This window comes from Pangasianodon hypophthalmus, chromosome 27 (genome assembly GCF_027358585.1).
Source record: "Pangasianodon hypophthalmus isolate fPanHyp1 chromosome 27, fPanHyp1.pri, whole genome shotgun sequence".
Lineage (NCBI taxonomy): Eukaryota > Metazoa > Chordata > Actinopteri > Siluriformes > Pangasiidae > Pangasianodon > Pangasianodon hypophthalmus.
Genome location: NC_069736.1, coordinates 4,137,265 through 4,164,715, shown reverse-complemented (window position 1 = coordinate 4,164,715; position 27,451 = coordinate 4,137,265). Strand labels below are relative to the sequence as shown.

Sequence of the window (27,451 nt, the reverse complement as noted above, 5' to 3'; positions counted from 1 at the left end):
GTCAATATGGGGACCACTCCCTTCAGGGTTGAAGCAGGAGCTGCACCTCATTACAAGCAATTGTTCGGCCTGCCGCCTTTCCCATCTTCACTGGCAAAAGAGAGAGAGAGAGAGAGAGAGAGAGGAAACAGGAAAAAGGAACTTCTACTCCCTGTGCCTGGACAGAGCAGTGAGAGAAAGGGAGAGTTCTAGTGCTTCAGTTGTAGAGGAGGGATGTCTATGTTTCTTTTTGCTTCTCCCGGGGTCTCTGAGCTCTGAAACTCTGTGGATGTGGACGCGCTACTTGTTCATGCCCCTCAGCCGGGCAAATATGCCTCATCTGCCTGTCTCGGTCACTGTCTGTCTGCTGGGCTGCTTACTTACAGGTCAGTTAAAATGTTTTTTTCCCCTTTATTTAATTCTACCGGTTTTCCCTTTACCTATTTAAGCTTCTATGGTTTGGGTGACTCACTCAAGGTTTTTCTTAGGATACTTTTGACTTGTTTTTTTTTCTCTTTGTTTTGCTGTTTTGTCTAATTTGAGTTATTTAGTTTATGTATCAGTGACTTTTGTGTAGTCTAGGATGACTACAGAAGAAGTCTGCTCATGGATGAATGGACAAATGTCATGGCATGTTTACTTAGTTTAATCGTACATTTAGTAAATAAGATCTGAGTTGACGTCTACAGAAAAAAAGAGTCTGGACTACTAAAGACCCAATTAGGTGATACAAATAGACATGGGGATGTTGAACACAGTTGTGCTAGTAACATCTTCTAGCTGCACTGATACCAACTTTATAGTCTGCGTGAAGCAGTGAAGCCAAGTTATGTGACTGCTTAGTCTGGAAAATGTTTTATTAGTGCAGCCAGAGCAGTTTTATATACAGCTACGGGTCAGACTGACATTAATTAACCAATGATTAGCACTAGTATTGGCAAGCTTCAGGGATCGGCATTAGAACTGCTGATGACTTGTGCTGCGTGTGTGATTCTATGCTTTTCTGTCGGACCATTGTGGGAATTCATAGTCATAATGCTGTGGCACTGTATATGATAAGAATAGTTCTTTATTGCTGTCAGATTGTTGGAGTTGGAAATCCATGGACTTTTCTAAAGAGCAGCTGCAACCACCTAAGCCACATGTTTAAAAGCTGAAATTGTGTCTTGGCCACTATGCTCTGGACTGAGTCTGAGTCTGTTCATTTTAAATTTGTATCACACTGCTGTGTTGCTAGTTATGGTCTAGAAGTCATGGGAAATCATTTTCCTGATTCACAAATGAATCAATAAACAGACGTAGGTCTATAGTGTGCGTCTCTGCTAGAAAGCAAATATCACTTTTGGGTCAATTATGGCTTCACCATTTTTTTCTTTGTAATTTTAAAATCTACTTATATGTCCTATTGAAGTTTGTCTTCATCTTGTTCATACAATGTCCAAGAAAAACACTTCGTAATTTTATTTATTTCTTTTTTTTGCTATTTGTTTTCCTGAGCTACTCATAAGAAAGCTAAGAGTAATGGGTTCTGATATTACACCAGTGGAATGAACTCCATTTTTATTGCTTAACTACGCTAGGCAGCATAGCGAAAAAGTCTACAATAATGGGCTACACTCTTGCAACTCCCAGTAACATTTCAAAACAACAGTAGACAAAATCCATCTTCACAGAGTGATATTGGTAATATTAATTTTTTCAAACTTAATCAGTAAACAAAACATGAGATGTGCAATTCTCTGACAACCCCATTTGTAAATCATGACCCCTAGTTCAGGAATCTCTGATTTAATAAAAAGGCTGTCACCATGAATTAGTTTAAAAGAAATGATTGATTAGATTGAGCTACATGTTGGTAATAAAACAAATATCCAGTCATTTAGTTGCCTTTTCATGTTTCCTTTCCACCATCTTTTTTCATCATCCTTATGTGGATTGATTAGCACACACGCTAAAGTGTCTTATCTCCATATTATCACCAACTCCCCCAATATAATCAGCTCAAATCTGGTCAAAGCTCCTCGCAGAAGCTCTCTTGGAATGCTGATCACATCCACCTCTGAAAGTCGCCAAATGTAAAGTACTTCTATGCATATTTCATTTGAGATCATGTCATACATTTTGCATCATATAATAAGTGTTTTTGCAATGTTAAATGGTTTTGCCCAGCAGTTGGACATTTCTCTTGGCTTTCCTAACTGCATCTAGCTAGCTACTAGCTGTATGTGTAACTAATAGTCCCTTTGTGACAATAAATAGATCACAATATGTAAACAACTGAAAGACAGGACTAGCTAGTTAGGATTAAAAATGGCTTAGGAAATAAGGTATAGCCAATCCACCAAAAATTACTGAGATACAGTACTGTACTGTAATTGATAATTCTGTAATATGAGGATGCCTTTAAAAATAACGAACTGAAACGTTTCTGAGTATTTCTAGTTTCTATATTGAGCTGGTACGTTACTTCAGGCTTCTTGTAGAACTAGCTCTTTTGTTATTTCTGCATTTCTTATACAAGATCCAACGCTAACTTGTCTGTATTGCTCTTTCACTAAGTAACTGTTTTTCCCATACCCTCCATGCTAAAACCATTAATGTGTAAGTGAATGATTAAATTAGCTACCATCAGTTCTACATGGCTGTCTCAAATAGCAAGGCAGATAACCCTTAATTCCTCAGCAATTGGACATAGCGATAAGCACCAAAAACAACATGTGTTGATCATTTGTGATCATTTCCCATGACTTTTAGACAATGACTAGCAGCTAGGCAAAGCACAACTTATTAGTTAATGAGTTGCTGTCTTGGTGAGATGAATGGAGATTTAATGACCTTCTCTGAACTACTGCGCTTTCACTGTTTCCTCCCCCATGAGCCAAACCTAAATCTTCTCTCTCTCTTTCTCCATGTTTTCTCAGCTACTTCATTTTACTTCATGACCACACACCTCTGTTTCATAATGTCACCGCTTTGGGCCAATAATAGCACAGAAACATGTTTATAAAACAATATGACATTAATAGTTAATCCTTAAATAGTATTTAGATAAGTAATAATTTTGGTAAATCCCATTTTGTGTTTTGTGCATTGTCACTAGCATAATTGGACCAGACAAGAGATTAATTACTATAAGTATAAATAGATTGGTAAAACCTGAAATTAATCCTGAAATTAATCCCAGGGTTGCTCAGCTGTTTTTCTAGTGAAACGTTGAAAGTTCAAATCCCAGAACTGCCAGAAAGCAATTAATCCTGTCTGCAGCACTTCTATTTTTTTTGGATCTGTAATAGGAGTAAACGTAAATACATTGTGTCCGAGCCTTTCAAACTGATGCTGTATGGAGCACATCTGCCGTCCCCACAGCCTACGTTCACGATTATAATTTGTCTCATGTGGGTTTATAGCAACTGCTAATGTTGTCACTTGTGGGTGTGGCCTGTCCAGCATTAAGGAGGAACGTTATTATCCAAAATGTAAAAAAGCTAACTAGTTAAATACAACTTAAATAATGCACTAACTGGTGTGGAAATTGTTTAGTTGGATTTAACTTACATTTTAAGGCTTTGTATTAGCTTCATTGGCAGATTAGCAAAGCAAGCTGGCTGTATTAGCTACTTACATTCACTAGCACTATCTCTGCTACTTCCTTCCAAGCTTTATCTTTCTTTGTAATCTGTCTATCCATGTTTACTGATAAGTTATCCATTTTTGCGCATAAAATGGTAAATGGGAACTAAAGGCAGAAAGAAACTAAGAAGTGTGAGTGGTGAACTGAAGAAGTGTTGCACTGCATGCGCCAGAGGATTGGTCCAAAGAATCATTTGAGCCAATCAAGGATTTGACACTTTATTTCGCTAGAATTGAGAAAATTTCAATGTCGTGCTGCCATATTGGCACTTGTTGCTGTTGCTGTACCTTCTATTCTGATTGGTGCATTTCTACACTGTGTGCTTTCCATCAGTCCTGATGTAGGGTTCTTCTTAGTGCACTGTTGTATCTTGTGACCTCAGATTATCACCAGAAATGAAAAATTCACATTACATCCATCGATATATTGTCACTATAATACCCATACATCATGTGATCATTAGGAATCTGCTTACTATTATGTGCTTTTCTGCATGTTTTTCTGAGGAAGCAAATTCCCAAAACATTCAAAGTCACGATGTGTCATCAGGAGAAGATTTTTACAATAAACCAGAATCTCTTACTCTAGAGAGTACTGCATTTACTCACACAGACTATTGCTGATCTGAATAAACATGTTTTCAACAGATGCTTACAGTTTTGGCTGAACTGTCCATTTAAAACCATGCTTTGATTTTAAATTCATTCAGATTGTGTGATTAGATACATTTTTGAATATATTCTTAGAGACTGGCAACAAAACTTAAGCTTTTTAACATATAAAGAACATTTTAAAGTAGAAATACAGGGTGCACAGAAGCAGCTAAAATGAAAGAAAGAAAGAAAGAAAGAAAGAAAAAGCATTGATGGTTAGACTTATAGTGTGCATAACTGCTGATTGGTCAATTTTACAGCCCTGTGTGACATCACTGGGTGGCAGTTGTATAATTTTTCAAAGGAAAAGTTTATAATTTGAACCTCAACTATTTAAAAAATTCAAAACTGAAAACACATTACAGCAAAATTATCACCACCGTACCACCGTACTCTCTACAGTCTCCTTCACTCCCCACAATGCAGATTTACAGTCTAGTTGATCTTTAAAACAGTAGTCTAATGTAAATTTAGAGTGTACCAAACACACAGTTTCATGATTTCATTGTTACAGATGTGTACAGTAGTGCCCCTGGTTCAGTAACCGTGTACTTGAGTACTTTCCCCAAACACCCACTAATCATTCCAGCAACAACAATATCAAGCCAGTGTTTTACTCCTTGGACTGAAAGATAAGAAACAAAGCCATTTTTTATTCTAACAACTTTGTTTGAGATACTTCAGAAAGGTTTGTACTGGACCCAGCAGCATAGCCTTAGCTTCATTAACCTCATCCTTTATACCCCACTAAATTATCTACTGCATCTATAACTTTGCACATAAAATAAAGGAGGCTGTCGTTCTTTCATGTCAAGATTAGCTTAGCTGTGCAAATGAAGTAAAATGTGTGTGATGTGTTGTCAAATAATTTATTTTAAGAAATCATTCATGTTTTCCGTGTGAAATGGAATAAACTGTTAGCAACAAATTCCATTTGTTATCCAACAAATTCCAATATAAGAATATATTGAGGGCCATTCCACAACCAGAAGTGTAAAAGTAATATTTTGGATGGAAAACAGTTATACATGTCAAATGAAAGCCCTTTTCTTTTCATATGTGGCTTCATTTTTCAGTAAAACATGAAGCAGGAGCTCCGTTTGTTTACTAGTCGATCTACATCCTTATCGTCAGTGATGCTCAAGTGGTTTGGGTATTGACCAAAAGAATAAAGTCATGAGTACAGACTGCAGAAATGAGGTTCCTCTGCAGTGTTTCCAGGCTTACTCTCCTTGATAGGGTGAGGAGAACAACCTGAGAGTACAACCACTGCTCCTCTGAGCTGAAAGGAGCCAGTTTATGTGATTTGGACACCTTACAAAATGGTTGTCCCACCGGCCTGGGAATGTCTGATGATCCCAGAGGAGGAGCTGGAGCCTGGGACTGGGGCTAGAGAACTCTGGGCTGACCTTCTCAGCATGTTGCCACCACAACCCCCACCAGGAAAAGCAGAAGGAATGAATAAGTTAAATAAGCAATTCTGAAACATGTGGTCAGAATTGGTCACAATGGCAGTGATACTAATTAGTGGTCCAAATCCTCAAATCACTCGTTTTGACATATGAAGCCTTTAGTTTGGACCTACAACATACCTGACATTTATTTCCCTGTTTCATTCTTACTGTAGTTAAGTTTACGATTCTATGTGAGAATTATAAAATTAATATCATCTCAACTAGTAGGTATTTGTAATATGCCAGTGTGGGAGTTAAAGTTAGGGAGAAATTTTTAAATATCTGTTTATTAAGGACAAATCCCAGAATCATAATCAACGTTCATAGCTGAGGTCAAAATCCAGATGGAGGAAAACTGAACATTATCAAAGACACAAAATGTCAGAGCCAGAAAATGATAAATGTTAACAAACAGGAACCAGGAACTATGGCTTGACAATGCAGTTTTTACACATACAAACATACGTAATACACAAACACAAAGGGAACTAGGCATGAGTAACAAGTGACAGGTGGGAATAATGAACACCTTCAACTCCTGGGAGGTGTTGGAGGATGCGTACTTACATTCCTCTCTACCTTCCCCATTAGCTTCTCTGTGATTACTGAATAATTCATTGTGTTACTAAATAATATGCTTCAAGGCAAATAACTGAATAATAAACCTGGGAATTTAAGAGAATAAATGAGAAACAAGAACAGGAAACATTGCTCATATAAGGAAGTGGAATGGCAAACCTGTGCAAAACAGTACACAGAGATACTACTCTTTCCTTTATGGTTCACATTTATTTACATTTAGCCTATTTATATAGGAAAGTATGATGACGTTGATTTCTCTGAGCTGTATCAGTTCAATTCAGCATCATCCAACTTCTAACAGCAATTCTGACATTTCTAATTTGTTGACAGGTTGCAACAATTTCAGTGTCATTAACATTCAATATAAAGAAATGTAGCTTCACTGGTACTTATACAAACACACATTAAAAAAAACATAACAAGTGAACATACCAATTAAAAAATAGAAGCAAAGTACGACCAATGTAACTAATTCTAAATTAGTTATGCTATATTATGCTAACATTTTGGGAAAAAAAGAGAGATTCCCATTTAATGAGATCTATTTATTAGCCAAATGCATATGTGAATCTTTAGCCAGTTTTAAATAAATACAAAAAGCCTGCCTTTGCCTTTGCTCTAATAATAACCATTCATAACTGTCCTACGAGTAAACAAAATTTGCAGTGTTGGTAATCTCATAATGAGAGAATGACCTTTGTATTTTTCCTTTTCGCCATGTTCTGTTTATCATCCGTATGTTATTTGATTAGCAGTTATTCTGTTTAACCTTATCTTTATCTAATCAGCAACTCCCTCATTAGAATCGTCTCAGATCCAGTTGTAACTCCTCACAGATGCGCCGTAACCTCTTGCGGAATGTTGCTCACAAAAAAACTCAAACATCTGTCTCTGACAGATGGTCAAGTAAAAGGCATGAACGCACGTAAACTCGTATTTGTGAGCTGACTTGCATGCATGAAACATAGATCTCAAGATGGGGCCAAGAGCGTGACACAGCGTTGTGTATTTTTCTGGATCTCGTTTTCGTTTCATTATGATTGCAGAACTCTGAAACAGTGGGAGAGGCTTCAGCAGTTTGACAGCTCTTAACAATCAATCAGGTTGTTAAAAGCCTAGGGGAACTTTGGCAGGCTTCAGGAACAATTAGGAGTCAGAGAGACACTCTAATTTCCCATTATCTAACAGTGTTTATGTACCTATTGTCTACTAGACATTAAACAGACACAGAGCCTACATAATGCCACATGCATAGTGACTGATGCCTTCCTAAAAATGAGACTCTGCTCTCCTTCATTTGTGTGTGTGGGTGTGTGTGTGTTAAAGTTAAACCCCCACACCCCTTTGCATAGATCTTTTGCACTGGACTATTCCTGCCACAACAATAGCTGGGCGAGGTTTCCCTCTTTGCACACTAGTAACTTTCCAAAACTCTTCAGAGCCTGTGCAAACTGATTAAAAGAAACAATAAGTCATATTTTGACATTTAGCTACAAATCACAAACTTACTGACTTGTTGTTCTTGCACGTAGTCTTGTCACGTAGTCTTGTCACGTAGCTTCCAGGGTATCAAGAAGGAAGCACAGAGTTATCCATTTGTCCCATGTCTGATTTTATGTAATTTTCACAACCAAAGTGGACACAAAAACTGTGCCTTTACAATTAACCAAGCAATCAATTAAGCAAGTCAGAATCAATAAACTATACTCCTATATTCAATGCAACATCCTAAAGTAGCCGTATTAATTGAGCCATACTCTATAAGCCATACACTATAAGCAATACTCTGTGAGCCTTACTCAGTGACCTTACTCAACAGGCCATGCCCAATGAACCTTACTCAGTAAGCCATCCTCTGTAAACCATACTCTATAAGCCTTACTCACTAAACCATACTCAATAAGCCTTACTCACTAAGCCATACTCAATAAGCCATACTCAATAAGCCATACTCAATAAGCCATGTTCAGTGAACCTTACTCAGTAAGCCATCCTCTGTAAACCATACTCTATAAGCCTTAATGAACCTTTCTCAATAAGTCATACTCATAAGCTCTACTAAAGAAGACATACTCAATGAACCACATTCAATAAGCTATACACAATGAACCATACTCCATATGCTGGACTCAATAAGCCATATTCAATGAGCCATACAGTATAAGCCTTACTCAATAAAACATACTCAGTAGGCCATACTGAATAAGCCACAGTGAATAAACCATACCCGATAAATCATACTCAATGTGCCATAATTTAATCCATGCTTAGTGAACCATACTTAATGACCCCTACTCTATAAGCCATACTCAGTGAGCCTAAAGCAATGAGCCATACTCCTTGCTAATATGTCATACTTAATAAGCAATACTCAATAAGAAATTCTCATTAAGCCATACTCTATAAGAGATTCTCATTAAGCCATATTTAAGAAGCCATAGCCAATAAGCTATACTCAGTGAACCACATTCAATGAGCTGTACTTAATAATCAAAGCTAAATAAGCAATACTTAGTAAGCTATGCTCAATGTGTAATATTCAATAACTAATATGTAAGGCATGTGGTTTCCATGAAGCATCTGAGGAAGCACATCCATTTGAGGTTTCCAGGGTGTTTGCCCAGCCTAACAACATCAAAACAGATCAAAGCTGAGCATGATTATAAAGTCTGATATCAGGAGAATGTGTTTCCTATGTACCCACTGGCTTCTGGAGTAGGTGGAGAAAGTTTACTTTTAATAGGCATACAGCAAAAGACTTTCTGATTAGTGTTTTTTTTTTTTGGACGTTGTTGGCTGACCCCTTTTCCTGTAGCTCCAAACTGGAGTGTGTGGATTATGATAGAGAGGACAGGGAGTTGGGAGCTGGTTTATGCCAAGGCGTCTAAATGGCGCTTGTGTAACTGCTGATGATCTCTTGGTGTGTCTTAAACTGGGACCCTGTTCAAATGGGGAAGAAAGGTGCAGTGTGTCATAACACAGATACTGCACTTAGAGCTAAACCATGATGTACTGTAGTATAATTATTGGTTCATAATTATGATTATTAAGTTACCTGTATAACCTACTGTAGAGATTTGTGTATATGTGTCCATAAAGTGTCAGTTTGTGAGCATCTACGCCATTTCATTAGTGATTCTGGCTTTCTATGGGTTTTTATTTGGAATTGTTTCCAAAATGGAAAGCCCCTGTTGTGGGTAAAAGAGCCATTTATGATACTAAATGATACCTTTTTTTTTCTAACAGTGTATAGCTTAGCGGTTTGGGTGAAATTCAAGCACAGGGCTCATTTTAAATACTACAAAATGAGAAAATGTAAATAAGTAATATAATGTATAAGTAAATTTAGAAAAGGTTTGTGGTGTTTTATTAATTAAAAGACCTTGATGTTGATCACTCTAATTAGCACACAGCATGTATTACTAGTAAATACTAGCAGGTATACTAATCTTTTTTTTTTCAGTGACACTAATGCAGATTAAACTATAGTATATTAAAACAGTTTACAATATGCCTTAAGTCCAACCCAAGAGAGAAGAACAGCTTACAATTTCCTTTTTTCACTGTTGGTCCTCTTGTTAGGAAATCTATAACTCAGCTGTAGGTCGAATTGCACAGAACCTTTTCTTACAGTTTAGACACCAGCCCAGTGGGAATGACTGGAATGAAGCAAACATTCCTAGGATCCAGCAAAAGACATACTGATCCGCAAATTTTTTGCAGTCCCTTTAACTGGAAAATCAATTCCAGGATGCCCTCAGTACAGATTTATTTCATGAACATTTTTTAAATGTTTGGAATAGCATTTTGTCTATTCATTAGAGCCATAGAGCTTTTCCCTGACAGAGTTATTGGGGTTTGGATCAAACTCATACAATTAAATGAACAAATGTGATTTGGGGTCACTGTAGCTTTGTGGTTAGCACGCTTGCCTTGCATCTCTTCGAATCCTGCCTCCGCCCTGCGTGTGCCGAGTTCGCTTGTTCTCCCTGTGCTTCGGGGGTATCCTCCGGGTACTCTGGTTTCCCCAGTCCAAAGACATGCGTTGTAGGCTGATTGGCATTTCCAAATTGTCCGTGGTGTGTGATTGGGTGTGTGAGTGTGTGTGTGCGATTGTGCCTTGCAGTGGGTTGGTACCCTGTCCAAGGTGTCCCCTGCCTTGTGCCCAGAGTCCCCTGGGATAGCTATGGGGTATCCCCAGAACCCACTTTGAGAGCAGGAATAGTCCAGCAGAAATATACATACAGTTTTCCACTTTGTTGATCAGCCAGTGTCTCTGACTTTTGCTTCTTCTATGAGGCTTATGACTAGTAACTAATAACCAAATCTTTGTGGACTTGTTTCAAACAACATTGCAAAACTACACATTCTCATTTATAATTTTTCTAAAATAGTAGCCTCTTACATGGGATGATAATAAATAAAGACAAAAAGACAGCTGCCTCCATAACATTTTAGACTTTAGCTTCACACTGAAGTTTTGTTCAGTTGGCTGTAGTAATCCTAAACAATTCTTTATTGGGGCTTAAAGAGTTAAACTGCCATGGGCGAACCCAAACCCTGATTATAGCTCCAAGATTTGGCTCGTGGCTGTGGCTGTAGAGGCTTTTATAGCACCTTATCAGTTGCCAGACCACAGTAAGTCGCCTGGGGGTTTGTATGCGGTTCACAGAGTCAATAAATCAGATAAACTGGGTGCTTTACTGCCCACTAGATATGGAATATGGGATATGACCCATGATCCTTCCCAGGAATCTGTATTTGCTCTGGACATCTTTAATGTTCGGATCTGTGGCTTTGCTTTTAATTTTAAACCTGGAAAGTTGGAATGGTATTTAAAGGAATAGTTCAGATGTCAATCAGCCAGATATATTTGGTGTCTCTAATTTGCTTATTTGGGATTGCTTCAGAGCTACAAGGCTAGTTTTGCTAACAAATTGTGGAAGTTTACCAGTTAACAAGCCAAAGTCATTACAATGGCCTTTAAGATGTGGAGATAAATCATCTGAAACTGTAGTGGTGGCTATTTTGAATGTGTAATCACTTGATGTAAGTTATTTAAGCAATGCATACTGTGGTGTGCATACAATGCATACTGTAATGTTTGTTAAATAACAGCATGTTTTAATACATTTATTATTAGTCTTATACAGTTATACAGTTGGAACTACTGTCAGAGTGTGCTGTTATAGAACATTAACCAACAACGTCTGACCAATCAGATCTAGGAATCTAACAGTGCTGTGGTATAAATATATACATCATTAACTGTGTTTCAGGCAGCGCTCTGGACATCTCAGACGTGACGCTGATAAACCCAGATCCTATAGTGTCCTCAGCAGATGCGTCTCTTCTGTGTGTGAGCAGCGACTGGACGTCCTCTGGTCCGGCCTCGCTCACTCTGGGCCGTGAGGTCCCTCTGCCCCAGCAAGACTTGCTCAGTTCCACAGCAGACAAGACATATCGCTCTGCAGCCAAAGTCTCCTGGAGGACGCGCAGTGACATATTCGGGGCTTTCTTTTGCAAGGTTAAAAACTCAGACAGTCGCAAGGTGTACACATACAAAATGCTAAATGAAGGTGAGTATGCTTGTGAGCTTGATAAACCTCAAATGTATCAGTTTATGTGAATAAGTACATTCATTACTGAATTGATTGAGGCCACTGTAATTTCATTTCGGTGTTGTAATGTGGACATGCTCTGGTAAAAAAAAGGGGGGTGAAAATGAGTAGTAACAAAAAAAAAAGCATCAGTTCAGATTACCTGTTTATTCCCATTAAGGATTTTGGATTTGAACATGTAGCTCATTAGCAGAAATTAATCCACATAGTTCAGAAGAGGAGGAGTGACATCTGAAAGATTAATTTGAAGATGATATCACTTGGCAATCGAAGCAATTCTGTATTTATTTTTCTTCTATAAACCAGTTGTCACATTCTTGTCCACAAATAAGCAATGTTCAACATTTCCAGGGGATTCTTTTTGTAATAAAACTGGAATGTGCTAAGGGGCAAAGAGTAAGCATGGAAAAACAAATAGGCAAGCCCTGGTTTACATCCAATATCATGTTCCTAAATTGCCCAATTCGGAGTGCTGGATTATTCCTGATCCAATTTGTTGTACTTAGCCCCCACGTGGCATATATGAGAACATCTCTGACTGGGGGGGTTGGTTTATGAAATCTGTCATTCCGTAGGTTTGGATTTCCTGGCAAAAAGCACCTCTTTGTATAGTCATTCTTGGCCATACAGAAAGCACTGCATTGGTTTGTTTATTTTAATAGCCTTTCCGTTTTATTATAATGGGAAGTTTTAACATGTTCAGAAATGTTTAACTCGTTAAATCTTTCAGCATCATTTCTTCCCGAGGCACTCACGGTGACAGCTAGCATTGGAGACAACGTGACCATCTCTTACACGCGGAAAAAAGTGGCCGAAGAGGACACGATCATCTACAAGGAGGGTATGTGCACAAGCAGTGTAATTGCTTAGAAAGACAGCTCAAATCAGATTTTTTTTCTTCAGATTTGAGCAGGAGAGATTTCAAAACAAATCGAATCAGATTTAAAGTTAGATTTCACAAAAAGAGAAAAAGAGTGACTTTTCCCACATTTTTCACATTTAATTCTAGACTTAAATTGAGACTTTTTATGAAGAATTCTGATTAAAGTCTAATTCCTGGACACGCATATATGATTTCATGTTTTTTATCTATCATATTTGTCATTTTGTTGAAAATTTGCAACAGGGACAACAAATTCAACAAAAAACATGTCCTAGGTACTAAGAAGAAAATAATTGCTTTGATTATTACTTGATAATAATTGCTTACATAATGAGTTTGTCCCAAACAAGTACCTATTTGATACATACAGCCTTAGAAAAATGGGGTCTTCAAGAGTTCTTTGGGTAGTTAAGTGTCCTAGTTTTCTAGAGATGTTCCACATTTTCTTAATAGAAAGCACTCTGTTCTACCTAGAATATTTAAGGTTCCCCAAGATGGACAACCCAAAGAACCGTTTAAGGTTCTAGAGTTATCTTATAGATTTAGCCTTGTTGTTGTAAGAGTGTACTCTGACCTGGAACAGTGAAGATATGGTCTGTTTCCATTCTTGGTTTAAAAACCTTTTGTCTTTTTTGCTTTTGTTTGTGGAATACACACTGAGAACTGTAACTGAACATGGATCTTATGTTAAACATAACCCATAGTGAGATCTCCATGTTGGTAGCTAGCTTGGTGCCTCACACCACTCACACACCAGTGTTCACACACTTAGAGCAACCCATAAGTTTATTTGAACAAATTCAAACACAGTCTGCTCAGATTTGTTCAGTTTTAATGAATAAATCAGATTTTCCCTGCTCTCTAAAAAACATTTAATGCAATTCCTGCTGTTTATTTTAACTTCTCTCCTCTTCTCATCCTTAAACAGCATTACAATCCTTCAGAGATGTTATTAACAAAGACCCATCTTTCGCACACTCCGTGCCCAAAGGGGATATCACAGATTCAGTTCCCTACCTCATCAGCGACGTGAAGCAGTCACATGCAGGACTCTACACCATCCGCTACATGTCAGAAGTCCTGCCCACCTCCGCCATCACTCACCTCATTGTCCGGAGTCAGTGTTTCACTCAGTATACAATACACACATGCATCTAGAACTTTCTGTAGCGTGGGGTGGTAAAATACTGCATTTAACTCTGCATATGTGTGTGTGTGTGTGTATGTGTGTGCGCTTTCAGGCTGCATGGAGGGCATGTGGGGTTCTGACTGCACTAAGCTATGCCCGGCCTGCACTAACGGAGGAGTGTGTGATGATAAAACAGGAGAGTGCATCTGTCCGCCCGGCTTTAAGGGTCCCACCTGTGAGACAGGTAACACACTCAGTGCTGTAAATATACCACAGATTTAGTTTGGCTCAGGCTCAAGGATTAAATGTAATATTAAAGAGGCAATATAGCAGTAAGAATAAAATACGGAACGAAAAATATCATTACCCAATAACAGTACATCCTGAAGTGTTTCATTCCTCTTATACCAACGATTATGATTTTTTTTTTATTAGTCAGTAAATGACATCCATGTTGTAGTTAAATTGAATGTTAGGAAACATCCACAAACCAAGTTATTAGTATAGCAGCTATAAACATTCTTTCCAGCCTCTCTTTTCTCTCATGAGTTGTTACAGACAAACCAGAAAGTCCTGAAGACTTTGCCATGGTGGAAAACTTACTGACCATTACAAAGCACGGACACTGGAGACTCCTTCCAGAAATATTCTTAAATTATTTGGCATATCCATCCTACAAATCTCTGTGAATTTGTGAATTATTTAAAAATAATAGACTTTCTGAGACTTTACTCAGTGTTCCTGAAACATTGCAGCATATAATGAGAAAAAAGAGAGAAAATGGGAAAAAGAATGGGATAGTTTTTACATTTAGTTACATGTTATAGTGAGTAAGAAAACGACTGACACCTGATGATGTCCTTGATATTCAGAAAAGTGTCATGTTCATATTGTATATCATGATATTAATATCTTATCACCGTATGGCCCTGCTCTGATTTGAAGATTGATATTTGTGTGTACTGTGTGTATGTGTGCAGTGTGTGGTGAGGGCCGCTTTGGGAAGACGTGTAAGGAGCGCTGTATAGACGGAAAGTGTCGCTCTCTGGTGTTCTGCCTCAGAGACCCATATGGCTGCTCGTGTGCTTCTGGGTGGAAGGGTCTAAACTGCAGTGAGGGTAACAACAATTAGGTTTATTTTATACTCCTAATTAGATGTTCATTTGGATCATATATAAACTTCATACTGTCCATATCTGCAGCGTGTGCACCTGGGTACTACGGCGCTGGCTGCAAACTGAAGTGTGTGTGTGACAAGGCCGGGAAGTGTGACCGCTTCAGAGGGTGTGTGTGTCCTGGGAGACATGGTGCCCGATGTGAGAAAGAAGGCAAGAGCAGAACTAATTAACATTAATATAACATTATACTGAATTTGGTGTCATTGGAAAAAAGACATATACCCTATATGTATTACAATATCCTGAATTTCTCATCACTGGAATAAACTGAGATTTTCTCTTTGGTTGATGAACTAGAACCTATTTAACAACCTAAATTTGTGATAAAAGCGTATTTTTGTTGTTTGGTTCCTGCCAGACAAAGCTCCAGTCATCATAAGCAGTCTGAGAGATACAGAGCTGAACTCTGGTGCACCGTACACCGTGAACTGCTCTGTCCACGGCCAACCAGCACCTTTACATGGAGAAATCATCCTGCTCAAGCCAGACAAGACCATTGTATACGTAAGATCCAGCGATCCTCATTAACTTCTGAGCAGCCTCATGGCTTTATTTTTCCATTTAGAAGCTGGCTTTACCCAGAACTGGGTTCATAAAGTGAAATTCAAGCTTTTTCAAATTTTCCTCAAGGGAGAAAAATCACTTTTTCCAACACAAATCAAAAATGACTTAAGCCCAATATGTCACACAGCTTCGACAAAAAAAACAAAAAAAAAACAAAAAAAAAAGAAATACACTTCTGGATAGTTGGCTCATGTTGGCTAGATTTAATTTGCTTTGAATGGTTCTAAAGCCATTGTAGGCCACATGGAACTAATTCTCAATGTTAAGACATAAAGCAGTCAGTAATACAGTCAGTTAACAACAAGATATGCTTGATCGACAGAGATGCTAGAGGTGGAATAGATTTTGTTCTTTGTTTTGGTTGGTTTCTATAGAGGCTTTTCATAGAGACTCTTCCTGTCTTTGTGTTCATATTGGACCAGGCCATGGACACAGAAACAGTGGAAGACCAGAGTACGTCCGTGTTCAGGGTGGACAGGATCACGGTGGCTGACAGTGGACGCTGGGTCTGTCAGGTGAAGACCACCAGCGTTCAGGTGGAGAAAGACTTCATCGTCAATGTTAGAGGTGAGACCCTGCACATCCAAAGCCTTACTGTGACCGTCAATGAAGGATTAACTGATCTAAGCTCGGAAGTCATCATGGAGATCATCTGAACCTCATTGTGTTCAGTCCTCTACAAGACAAAATGTCCAATCTGATCTTAGATTAGAAGATCTAAGATGAGCTACCTAGCTACAGTGGATATCAAAAGTCTACACACCCTTGTTAAAATTGCAGAAGTGAATTTTTTTATTGAATATTTTGTCTTGTTTTACTTAATAGGATTCCTAAAAATACAATATGGTGTCTATGTAATATTATTCAGATCAACATTGGTCTAGTTTTATTGAATAAAACACTGAGTGCTGAATGAAAAATGAAAAGATAACCCAAACCCAAAAATTTATTACAATAATTTTGTAATGTCTTATTCATTTGATACTATTTAGGATGACATTATTTAAAACTGCTTCAAATCCGTGTTTAACAGTATTAAACGATGCAGCTTTTTCTGTTAGAGGTAATTTTTTTTCACATATTTTTCAGTTCACTTAGATCTATTTCTTCCTTAGCTTTTCTAATTCTGGAGGATTTAACTTGAACTTGTTTCTTGTAGTTTAACTAAAAACATTTCACTGAACTTTTCACCCTGTCCCAGCCCTACTGCTTAATCAAGACAAAAGGTCTGTTCCTTATCCTTATCATCTGGTCGAAAGTCTTCCAGTTTTTTAACCAAATCCCAACCGTAAGCATGGCGAAAGGCTCCAGACGGAGCTGTTGGATGATAGACTGATCTCAGATTTTATCTTTTTGTTGCAGTTCTTCTAATGAAGTGTTGCTCAACATGACTAGATAACTGATCTGAGCTCAGAGGCCAAAAACCTGATGTTCCTTCGTGTTTCAGTTCCTCCACAGCCTCAGTACCCCCCTTCCCTGAACAGCAGTGGGCCGTACCATCTGGTAGTGCTGGTCAATAAGGATCCGTACACCGGGGATGGACCTATCACCTCAGTCAATGTGACCTACAAGCAGGCCAATTCGTCCACATGGGAGACGGTGAAAGGTAGCAGCCTTCTCTCTTCACCGTGTTCGCCATTTTATATCAGAAAGTTTAATGAGAAACTTTAATCACTTTTTATGTAGCTGTTATTTGTATTGTGTTATTTTGTCACTATAACAAACACAGTAAATCCCTTCTAGCCAGTTCCCTCCCTGGAATATTTCATGCCACCGGCCAGAGCTCAATCAGCAAAGCTCACACATTATGGCTGATTTCTATTGTGTGCCAGATTCAAAACAATGTATAAAAATATCTGTCTGATGAGCTAAACATTTTCTGATCAGTCTCAGATCCAAAATAAATGATGGCCATGAAGAACAATGTGAATGATGTCACTTTTCCGTAATGGTGCTTTTGTTGTCTGAGGGAGAAAAAAAAGGACAGTTAGTTCCAGGACGATTTCCTTATTCAGGAACTGTTTGTCTTTTATGTGTTTCAGATTGTATTTTCAGTCAGATCTGTATGTATATTTGTATATACACTATATGGTCAAAAGTCTGTGGACACCTGACCATCACACCCATATGTGCTTCTTCCCCAAACTGTTGCCACAAAGTTGGAAGCACACACTTGTACAGAATGTCTTTGTATGCTGTAGCATTACAGTTTCCCTTCACTGGAACTAAGAGGCCCAAACCTGTTCCAGCATGACAATGTCCCTGTGCACAAAGCGAGCTCCATGAAGACATGGTTTACCAAGGTTGGAGCACTGACCTCAACCCCACCTGACATCAGCGCCCGACCTCACTAATGCTCTTGTGGCTGAATGAACACAAATCCCAACAGTCACGCTCCAAAATCTAGTGGAAAGCCTTCCAAGAAGAATGAGATTATTGTAACAGCAAAGGGGGAATAAATCTGGAATGGGATGTTCAACAAACACATATGTATGTGTGTGATGGTACGGTGTACACAAACGTCTGGCCATATAGTGAACATGTGTGTATCTGTGTGTTGCACGGAATGAGATTTAATGGACAAAAGGGCTAGGGAAAGATTGATTTCAATATTCAAGTGTAGTGATGACTGTTGAAACCTAGAAATGTAGTTAGACCTGGATGTGTATGTGTGTGTGTGTGTTTGTGTGTGTGTGTGTGTGTGTGTGTGTGTGTGTGTGTGTGTGTGTGTGTGTGAAGTGATTGGCTCTCAGGTGAAGCTGGAGAATCTCTCCCCCATGACTCAGTACATCGCATTTGTGCAGTTAAGTCGACGAGGACCTGGAGGGACTGGATATCCAGGACCTGAGGCTAGCTTCTATACACAGAAGCTTGGTAACACAAACACACACACACACACACACACACGCATACGGAACCATCACTTCATGACATATTGATCCCAAAAGTGAACAAAAGCTAGCTAATGTTAGTGAATATGCTTTAAGCTAGCTAAAAAAACTTTAGCTAATGTTAGAAAAGGAGGTCAGTTAATAATTAATTAGCTAAATTTTTAAGTAATAAAAAGAAAATAATTACCAATAATTTTGTACTTCACACTTACCCACTAAATAGTTTATCTGTAAACTATTATTTACTTTGTTGCTGCTGTTTTTTTATCCTTAGACCTATATTCATAATTAATCATATTTCTGCATCGCTCCAGCTTATTCCTCGGGGACTGATTTTATCTCTTGACATTTATTTCACACTTATTTTAAAAAAAAACATCATCTTTAAACTTATTTAAAATTTATTTAGAGTGTTATGTTTTATGTAACGCCACACTGACACCCATTTCTCGCTCTCCTGCAGATCTGCCCCTCCCTACAGGGCTGAAACTGACCCCGCTGAATCAGACCTCTCTGTCCCTGTCCTGGGATTCTGCCCCTGTCACGGATCTGGCTAAAGACGACTGGTGTTACGAGGTGGTGTGTGAACAGGCAGGGGACGCCAGCAGAGCATGGAGGTGGAAGCTGCCTCTGAACTCCACCGGCTTCCAGCTAAACGAACTGAGACCCAGACACAAGTACAAGTGCAGGGTCAGTCTGAGCAGCAGGGCAGCGGGTCACATCTGTCCCACGGTCAGCGCCTGGACCCTCAGTGATGGTAAATTAGGGGCTCAGTATGAATTTGGACCAACGTGTAATAGTCCGAGGAGAGACATTTTAATAGGATATTAGGATCATAGCGGTAGATACAATCTCTGAAGAACAGTGTGCAGATGGAAATATGATATATGAAATAATGAATCAAAAACAAGATGGGCTTGTTGTTTTGAGACCTCCATCAAGTAATGTTTTAACTTATATCTACACATTTCCATTCAACGTCTTGCACCAATTTCCTTAATATTATTAAATCCATAATAAGTTTCAAAACATTTCCCAGAAGAAGTAAGGAAATAATAGACATAATAACATACGCTATTAAATGTAATAATGACACTAGTATCCAGAATGCATCATATTTGGGAAGTAGTGATAAAATCTTAAAGGAGAAAAAAGAAAATAAATGGAAGAAAATAATTTTTAAAAAATGGAATTATTTTAGTACATTTATTCAACATTTTCAGTAAAAATATTAAATATTTTAGCAATAAAATTCGTAATATTTGAAAATTTATTATAATTCTTTTTTTTTTTTTTTTTTTACAAAACGAGATAGCTAAAGATACATTTTGCTGTCTGTATTAGTTTTTATCAGGGTGGTTGTCAGGTGGCAGAGATGGCGCCAGTTGGGGGAAATTTTGTTAAAAGAGCTGGCAAATTGCAAACAGATCCAAAACAGCAGACAATACACGAGGTCAAGGAACAGGCACTTAGTTTATCACACGTCAACCAATTATTGGCAAATTAGCCAACATTATAACATGAACTAAAAGATCTATAATCATTAACTCAGAACCTCTTTTCTCTTTAAACTCCTCCCTTTTTTACTCAGAACTTCCTCCTGCTCCGTATGATGTCTCCACCTCCAACATCACCGACTCCTCGGCCATCCTCAGCTGGTCCATCGCCGAGGGCCATTCTGTCTCCAAGATAATCATTCGTTACCAGGAGACGGAGGAGGCGGTGTACAGCCAGCAGGTGGATCTTGGGGTGCAGCCGTCCCAGAATTCCATGCACTTCATGCTGAGAGGGCTGAGGGCTGACACTGAGTATCTACTGGAGATCTGGACTATTAATAACATGGGAGAGAGCAAGAAGAAGGAGCAAGTCTCTCTGAGGACGCTAACACCACAGGAGAGCTCACGTGAGTCACACACAGACACACACACACACACACAGAATGCATGCACACAGTAGTTTTCTTTAAGGTAGCTTTATATTTTCTCTCAGGCCGGTACGGGTTCAGAGCTGATGGAAACATGCTGTTTTACGCCATTCTGGGTTCTGCTGGAATGACCTGTCTCACCATCCTGCTGGCCTTCTGCATCGTGCTCCAGCTGAAGAGAGCCTCCTTTCAGAGACGCATGGTGAGTGTGCGTGTGCGTGTGTGTGTGTGTGTGTGTGAGTGCGCGTGCGTGTGTGTGTGTGGGCATGTTTTTATTTCTTGGTGGGGACCAAGTGTTTCCACAAGCATGGAATATCTGACAGTTTTGACCTTGTGGGAACCTTTGGCTGGTCCCCTTGAGGAAAGCTGCTCCCCCACCCAGAAAAAGAGACAGTTTTTATTTAAAAAATTAAAAGCACATTTTGGATAGTGTGGCATAATTAGGGTCAGATTTTTTTTAACAGTTTTCATGTTTATGGAAGAAATTTACCATTTTCATTTTATCCATTTAAAATTAATAGAAAAAAATTTTTGTTTCTGTTGTTTTGTGATCATGTACAAATATTTTACAAACAGATTAATGTCAGTTTCCTTTTAAAGAGAATGAAAAAAAAATTACCTTACTATCATTATATATATACAGGACAGTGCAAAAGTTTGAGCCCCCACCCCACCAGGATTCTGTATGAAAAAAGGAAAATATTCCTGTATTTTATAAAATTGTGTTCATTTTACTTTTTTCAACAATTTACCTTCTTCGTGATATCCTAAGAGTATGCAAACGTTTGCACGTAACTGTATGCACTTCTACTTGTATCCCAACTTGGAAGGAATAAGGAGTCAGAACGCAGGGTCAGCCATATTTGAGATTTGAACCCACACCCTTCCTAACAGCCCACCACCCCTCAGAGTTTTTCACATAAACTCAGCTGTCACAAGATCACATACGTTTTGTCTCTAACATCTAACAGCGGTGTCTCTTGTCTCTCAGAGAGAGGAACCCGTGGTCCAGTTTAGCTCCGGGTCTTTAAACACTCAGAAGAAAGTGACGAGCTCGACGCAGGCCGTGTCCTACCCAATGCTGGAGTGGAACGACATCAAGTTCCAGGATGTGATCGGAGAGGGAAACTTCGGCCAGGTGCTCAAGGCTCGCATCAAGAAGGACGGTCTGAGGATGGACGCGGCCATCAAGAGAATGAAAGGTCAGGAGTCTTTAAACTCTTCTGCTGGCTTAGTGCTCATTCTTTAGACTGGTAAAAATCTAAATCTGTTTTTGTGTTAAATAAAATTTCAATGGTCTTTTTCTTCTTGGGAATAAAGAAAGTGTGTGATCAGGGTGAATAGCTGTGATCAGGGTGTGACTGATACCAATGTGGGTGCAAGAAATAAGAAATATCAAGTAGTAACACCATTAATATTAGGCAGGGAGTGACTTGGAATATGCTACAAGGGCTTTAAAACTTATCAGATCAAACATCCCAAGCAAACTTGAGAGGAAATGGTGTTTTCTCTCAATATATTTTTATAAATCATTTTGAGGAACTATATTTATGTGTTCTTAAAGTGAAATGCCAAAGTTTTTTTATTAAAAATAAATGGCCAGAATTTGGCCACAGCTACATACGATGACAGGTTGTCCCAGATTGATCGGTCATCATTCCATCCAGACTTTGTACAGGGAGAGAATATTATTTGAGGCCAATTAAGGGGTGTGTGCACTGCAGTGTCTTCATCCCCCTTCATCAGAGGCTGTTGAGAAAATTTTACATCATCAGAAGAATTAAAAAAGTGTTGCAAGTTCAAATCCCGATGATGCCACAGCCATCTGTGGCCGGGAGTCCAACTGAGCGAAACTGGCCACGCTCTCTGGGTGGGAGAAATTTCATACTCTCTGTCCCCTAAGAGAATTGACCAAGAGTTTAAAAAAATCAGGGGAAAAAAAGGTGTTAGCATGGCGTCTTTTTTAATACTTACTCAACAACTCTTCTGTTTCTCAGAATACGCTTCTAAAGATGATCACAGAGACTTTGCAGGTGAGCTGGAGGTGTTGTGTAAACTGGGTCATCACCCCAACATCATTAACCTGCTGGGAGCCTGCGAGCACCGAGGTGTGTATCCCTCGCTTTTCAGGGTCCAAGCATTGTTTTTTTCCTATTTTCCCATGTTCCTCTTCCTATTTCTTGAAAATATTTGGCACCTGAGCAGTCAGTTCTGCTCTTTCACTTTGCTGTGTTGCCCAGAGTGATCCACAGCTAAACACTGGGGATGCAGCAAATGCTAGTATGAGTCAGGAAACAACGAATTACCTCAAAGTTGATGAAGACTAACAACAGCTGAACTCTGCATCTCTCTCAGGTTATTTGTATCTGGCTATTGAGTATGCTCCTCATGGCAACCTGCTGGATTTCCTCAGGAAAAGTCGTGTGCTGGAAACAGACCCAGCCTTTGCTATTGCTAACAGCACAGCCTCCACGCTCTCCTCCCAGCAGCTGCTACACTTTGCTGCAGACGTGGCTCGAGGCATGGACTACCTGAGCCAGAAACAGGTCAGCAATCCAGCAGTGTCTCTATGGGAAATCCAGAGCCAGCAGAATTCTTGGAAATTCTCAGATTCTCTGAAAACATGCCGTCTTTATATTATAAGATATTTGAATGTCCTAGGCTGTGAGCTACAGATGGGATTTGTGATCTGAAATAATTAAATCATTAACTCTATGCCATACCGGGACCGATAATGACAGGACAAAAATTTGAAGTACAAACAGTGTGTAGAAATATTCTTCAACATTTCAAAAATCCAGATAACATGATATGATAACGTGAAACATTCATACTCGTGTAATGTGAGCTAAATTTGCTTAAAGGATTTACTGTATTTTATTACATATGAATACCACAGGTGAGAGCGTCCATACATCTGTCTGTAATGAGAAAAAAAAATGCTTTACTTGAAACTCAAATGAAACCCATTGAAACTAATGGTAGTCTAAGCGCAGTTGTTGAATTCTGTCGATACACAACAATATGACACAAAGTCACTACAACTGTAAAAAATCTGAGAAAGAGATGATGTAAAATCTTAGTAAAGCAGTTCGTATGTGGTCTTATCCGGCACAATGCACTAAAAATTCTGGTTGCTTGGCACTTTCCGGAAGGTTTTATGGTGATCATGTGCAATCAGCCTACACTCACAACTACAAATTCTACCCTCTGAAAAAGTAGTCCTATCTCTGAAGAAAAACTGTGAAGAAAGAAAAGAAATTTTGCATAAATGTTTATGTACTGCAACAACTGCCCTTAGACTTCCATTAAATAAGTGAATGTTTTCAGTTATTTTCTCACTACAGGGAAATGTGTCAAAATGATGATCTGTGCTAATCACACTTAGCTTATACATGCTGTAAGTAAAGAACAGGTTGAATTACTAGAGTGAGAGTATTCCTTTAATAAGAATAATCTGCTGCTTCTTGTAGTTCATCCACAGAGATTTAGCAGCCAGAAACATCCTGGTGGGTGAAAACTACGTCGCAAAGATCGCCGATTTCGGGCTCTCGCGAGGACAAGAGGTGTACGTGAAGAAGACCATGGTAACGTCTTGTTAGATTCCTGCTTTGCTGTGATAATATTTATACATATAGTCATATAATTGCTTATAACATATGGAGCTAACTGGAGAACAAATCATCGCTGTTTTATGTGTACAGGGCCGATTACCTGTGCGATGGATGGCCATAGAATCTCTCAACTACAGTGTGTATACAACCAACAGTGATGTGTAAGATACTCCACATCCTTCTAGCTTCTAATAATTCAGACCTTTAACACAAGTAGTAGAGATTGAAACTGGTCCTACTTTCTCTCTCTCTGACTTGTAGGTGGTCATATGGAGTGCTTCTCTGGGAGGTGGTGAGTTTAGGTGTGTTCACACTGGGAGATCTTTTTATATTAAAACAATACTATTATACAACATGATCCCAGACTACATGAGAGAATCGTATGATACAATCTCTAATAAATAGTCCAATTGGAAAAGAAAAAAGGATGATTTATTTTCTTTCTTTGAGGAAAGTTGTAATATTGAGAAAACAAAAGACATTTAAATAATTTTCCCTATAATATGTGTAAGAACAGTGACATACAAATATGGAATAAAACACTACAGGGTGTGCTGTTACAGGAAAACAATCAACGCTGAATATTTTCCTATAACAGGACATCCTGAAGTGTTTTATTCCTCTTACACCACAACATTTTGCCAACGATTACAAGTTTTGTGGCATTTATTTTATACCACAGTGCTGTTGAATTCTCGAATCTGATTGGTCAGAAGGTGCTTAGTTTTCAATAACAGCAGCTCACAGGTTTGTATTAAGTTTTGGTATCTCAGTAACATGACTGTGTTATTTTGTCTTTAAATACAAATGCAACTTTAAATGGATAAAAAGTAAGACATGCCTTTAATAAATACACATTTTTAAGGTTGGCAAATTGTTGTGGTGTAAGAGTAATAAAACAGTTCAGGGCAGTACCAGCATCACACCACCCTGTTGTTGATTGTTTTCCTATAACAGCATGCCCTGTTGTGTATTATTTCTTTCTTACTTGGTTTGTGATATTATATACACTATATGGCCAAAAGAACATCCCATTCCAGATTTAGGTCTGGAATTTAGGTCTAGTTTAAGGTGCAGGACACTTGAGTTCTTCCACTCGCAACTTGGTAAACCATGTCTTCATGGAGCTCGCTTTGTGCACAGGGACATTGTCATGCTGGAACAGGTTTGGGCCTCTTAGTTCCAGTGAAGCGAAATTGTAATGCTACAGCATAAAAAGACATTCTGTACAATTGTGTGCTTCCAACTTTGTGGTAACAGTTTGGGGAAGAACCTCTTATGGGTGTGATGATCAGACGTTCACAAACTTTTGGCCATATAGTGTATAACACAGACGTAAAAACAGGACAGTCTCTCTTTTCTTCCATATATATTCTTGCTAAAGGTAAATCTTTTTATTAATATGTATCTCAGTGAAAGTGTTAATACTGATTATTAAGGTTTATCTCACAGTGACGCTGCTTTGCAGGTGGAACGCCGTACTGTGGCATGACCTGTGCTGAGCTTTATGAGAAACTGCCTCAGGGGTATCGCCTGGAGAAACCACTCAACTGTGATGACGAAGTGTAAGTGTGTGTTTCAGACATTAATCCTACCTCACAGTTACTTAATAAGCACATTAATAATCAGTTTTCTGTTTTCTTTTTTGTAGCTATGAGCTGATGAGGCAGTGCTGGAGAGAGAAGCCTTATGAGAGACCGTCGTTCGCTCAGATCTTGGTGTCGCTCAATCGCATGCTGGAGGAGAGAAAGGTGAAGCAGCAGCACACAGTGCAACATCATGATATTCTTCAACTCCTTTTGGCCTTTTTCCACTGCACACAATACAAAACCTTTTGGTACCAGAAAGCTGGACCTGATTATTTTCCTTTACCAGCATGCTCTGAAGAGTTTTATTCCTCTTACAGCACAGCAAATTGCCGTTAATTAATTAAATTGTCATTTAATTAATTGTCATTAATTAAAGAATGATACATGATATGACACTTTTTATTCATTTATAGTTGTGTATTAATGTTGTGGAATGACTGCAAGAAAAGTTAGATCCTGGTATCAGTTATGTTATAATAGCTATTTATAGCTATATATGGTATATACAGTCATTTCCTCACCAGCCTCTTTTTTCTCTCTCTTCAAATTAATGACAACAAAAAGATGCAGCTTGTTACAGAGAAGCGCTAACACTGGAGACTCCTTCCATAAATGTTAAATAAACATCTCCTAATAGAAAACTTTACAATGTCTATATGTTTACATGTTTTTGTTTGATGTTTCAGGCTGGATTTAAAAAAATTTTTCCCTTAATCTTAGCCTATGTGGCGTGTCTGCTATGAATGAGTTGTTACTGTAGAAACAGTAATGTAATTGAAAAGAACAATAAAACTCTTGTCAGAGCTGCTGCTATAGAAACTAATCAACCATCTGTTCCAGTTCTAGCTGTCTCCCACGTTGATGGAAAACTAGAAACTGAAGCCCACGGTACGCTGGTTTCTACGTGGGCCAGTTCTTATTTCGTTTTGGAATGTGCGGTGGAGAAACAGCCTGAGTTTTTGCCATGTCATAATTGAGTAGCAAGAGCAAGAGTTTAAGAAGCCAAGTGTTAGCCTTCACCCTAATAGATTGGTAGCTGTCACGTGATTGTGATAAAAAGTGAAGGGAAAAGTAATAAATAGCGAAAAGAGTGAAACTCTGGACTCTGTAACATGAAAACGATTCTTAACTGCGTTCACAGTATTAACCTAATGATTAGTTATTAAAACTAACCTTTCCCATTCGTCGTCTCTCTCTCTTGCAGACGTATGTGAACACAACGCTGTATGAGAAATTCACCTATGCGGGAATCGACTGCTCTGCTGAAGAGGCTGGCTGATTTCACCTCCCTGTGCTCCTGCATTGCTGTTCACGCTGCGCAGCGGACATGTATCATAAAGTTTATGCAATCCTGTGATCAGGATTCACGGACTAGAACTCTTTTTTGCACACATTGTGTCTTCCTTCCTTGTTATTGTGATTACTTACTGAAGTATTGGCTCATACAGCTGTGTATTCTCATTTGTGTTGTGTTGTGATGCTGTGAGTGAATGAGTGAGTGAGTGAGTGAGTGAATGAGTGAGTGAATGAGTGTGCTGTTCTGCAGTATGAAAACTGTAGATGTGTTTTCAAAATCCGAAGCTGGACGTGGCAGCCATTTTGAAAGTTTTGGTTGCTGTATATTGGGCATTGTGCAAACATGTTGGATAACTTTCAATGGCTTTTAACGGACCAATAAACTTCTTGTTATGAAACGCTGTCGCTTGGGTAAGAGGATTGTGAAATTCTGCAACACTACAGATTAAAAGAAATGAATCAC

At 38.7% G+C, this 27,451-nt stretch overlaps 1 protein-coding gene across 1 annotated transcript; it reads left to right on the top strand.

The window, feature by feature from the left end:
• Nucleotides 1-27,451, top strand: tek (TEK tyrosine kinase, endothelial). The gene is made up of 23 exons (XM_026921895.3): nucleotides 1-365; nucleotides 11,579-11,878; nucleotides 12,651-12,761; nucleotides 13,732-13,920; nucleotides 14,045-14,176; nucleotides 14,913-15,050; nucleotides 15,135-15,260; nucleotides 15,469-15,614; nucleotides 16,097-16,241; nucleotides 17,122-17,280; nucleotides 18,414-18,548; nucleotides 19,029-19,322; nucleotides 20,157-20,468; nucleotides 20,555-20,691; nucleotides 21,481-21,691; nucleotides 22,487-22,597; nucleotides 22,845-23,035; nucleotides 23,963-24,076; nucleotides 24,194-24,264; nucleotides 24,365-24,405; nucleotides 25,572-25,668; nucleotides 25,755-25,854; nucleotides 26,897-27,451. The coding sequence occupies exons 1-23, from the start codon at nucleotides 269-271 to the stop codon at nucleotides 26,969-26,971; spliced, it is 3,432 nt and encodes a 1,143-aa protein (XP_026777696.3). The 5' UTR covers nucleotides 1-268; the 3' UTR covers nucleotides 26,972-27,451.

Excerpts from the sequence above, each read along its gene's own strand:
- tek (XM_026921895.3), top strand. The coding sequence starts at position 269 with ATGTGGACGCGCTACTTGTTCATGCCCCTCAGCCGGGCAAATATGCCT. Across the intron at positions 13,921-14,044 it reads CACTCACCTCATTGTCCGGA|GCTGCATGGAGGGCATGTGG; the intron begins GTCAGTGTTTCA and ends GTGCGCTTTCAG. Across the intron at positions 24,406-25,571 it reads CTGGGAGGTGGTGAGTTTAG|GTGGAACGCCGTACTGTGGC; the intron begins GTGTGTTCACAC and ends GCTGCTTTGCAG.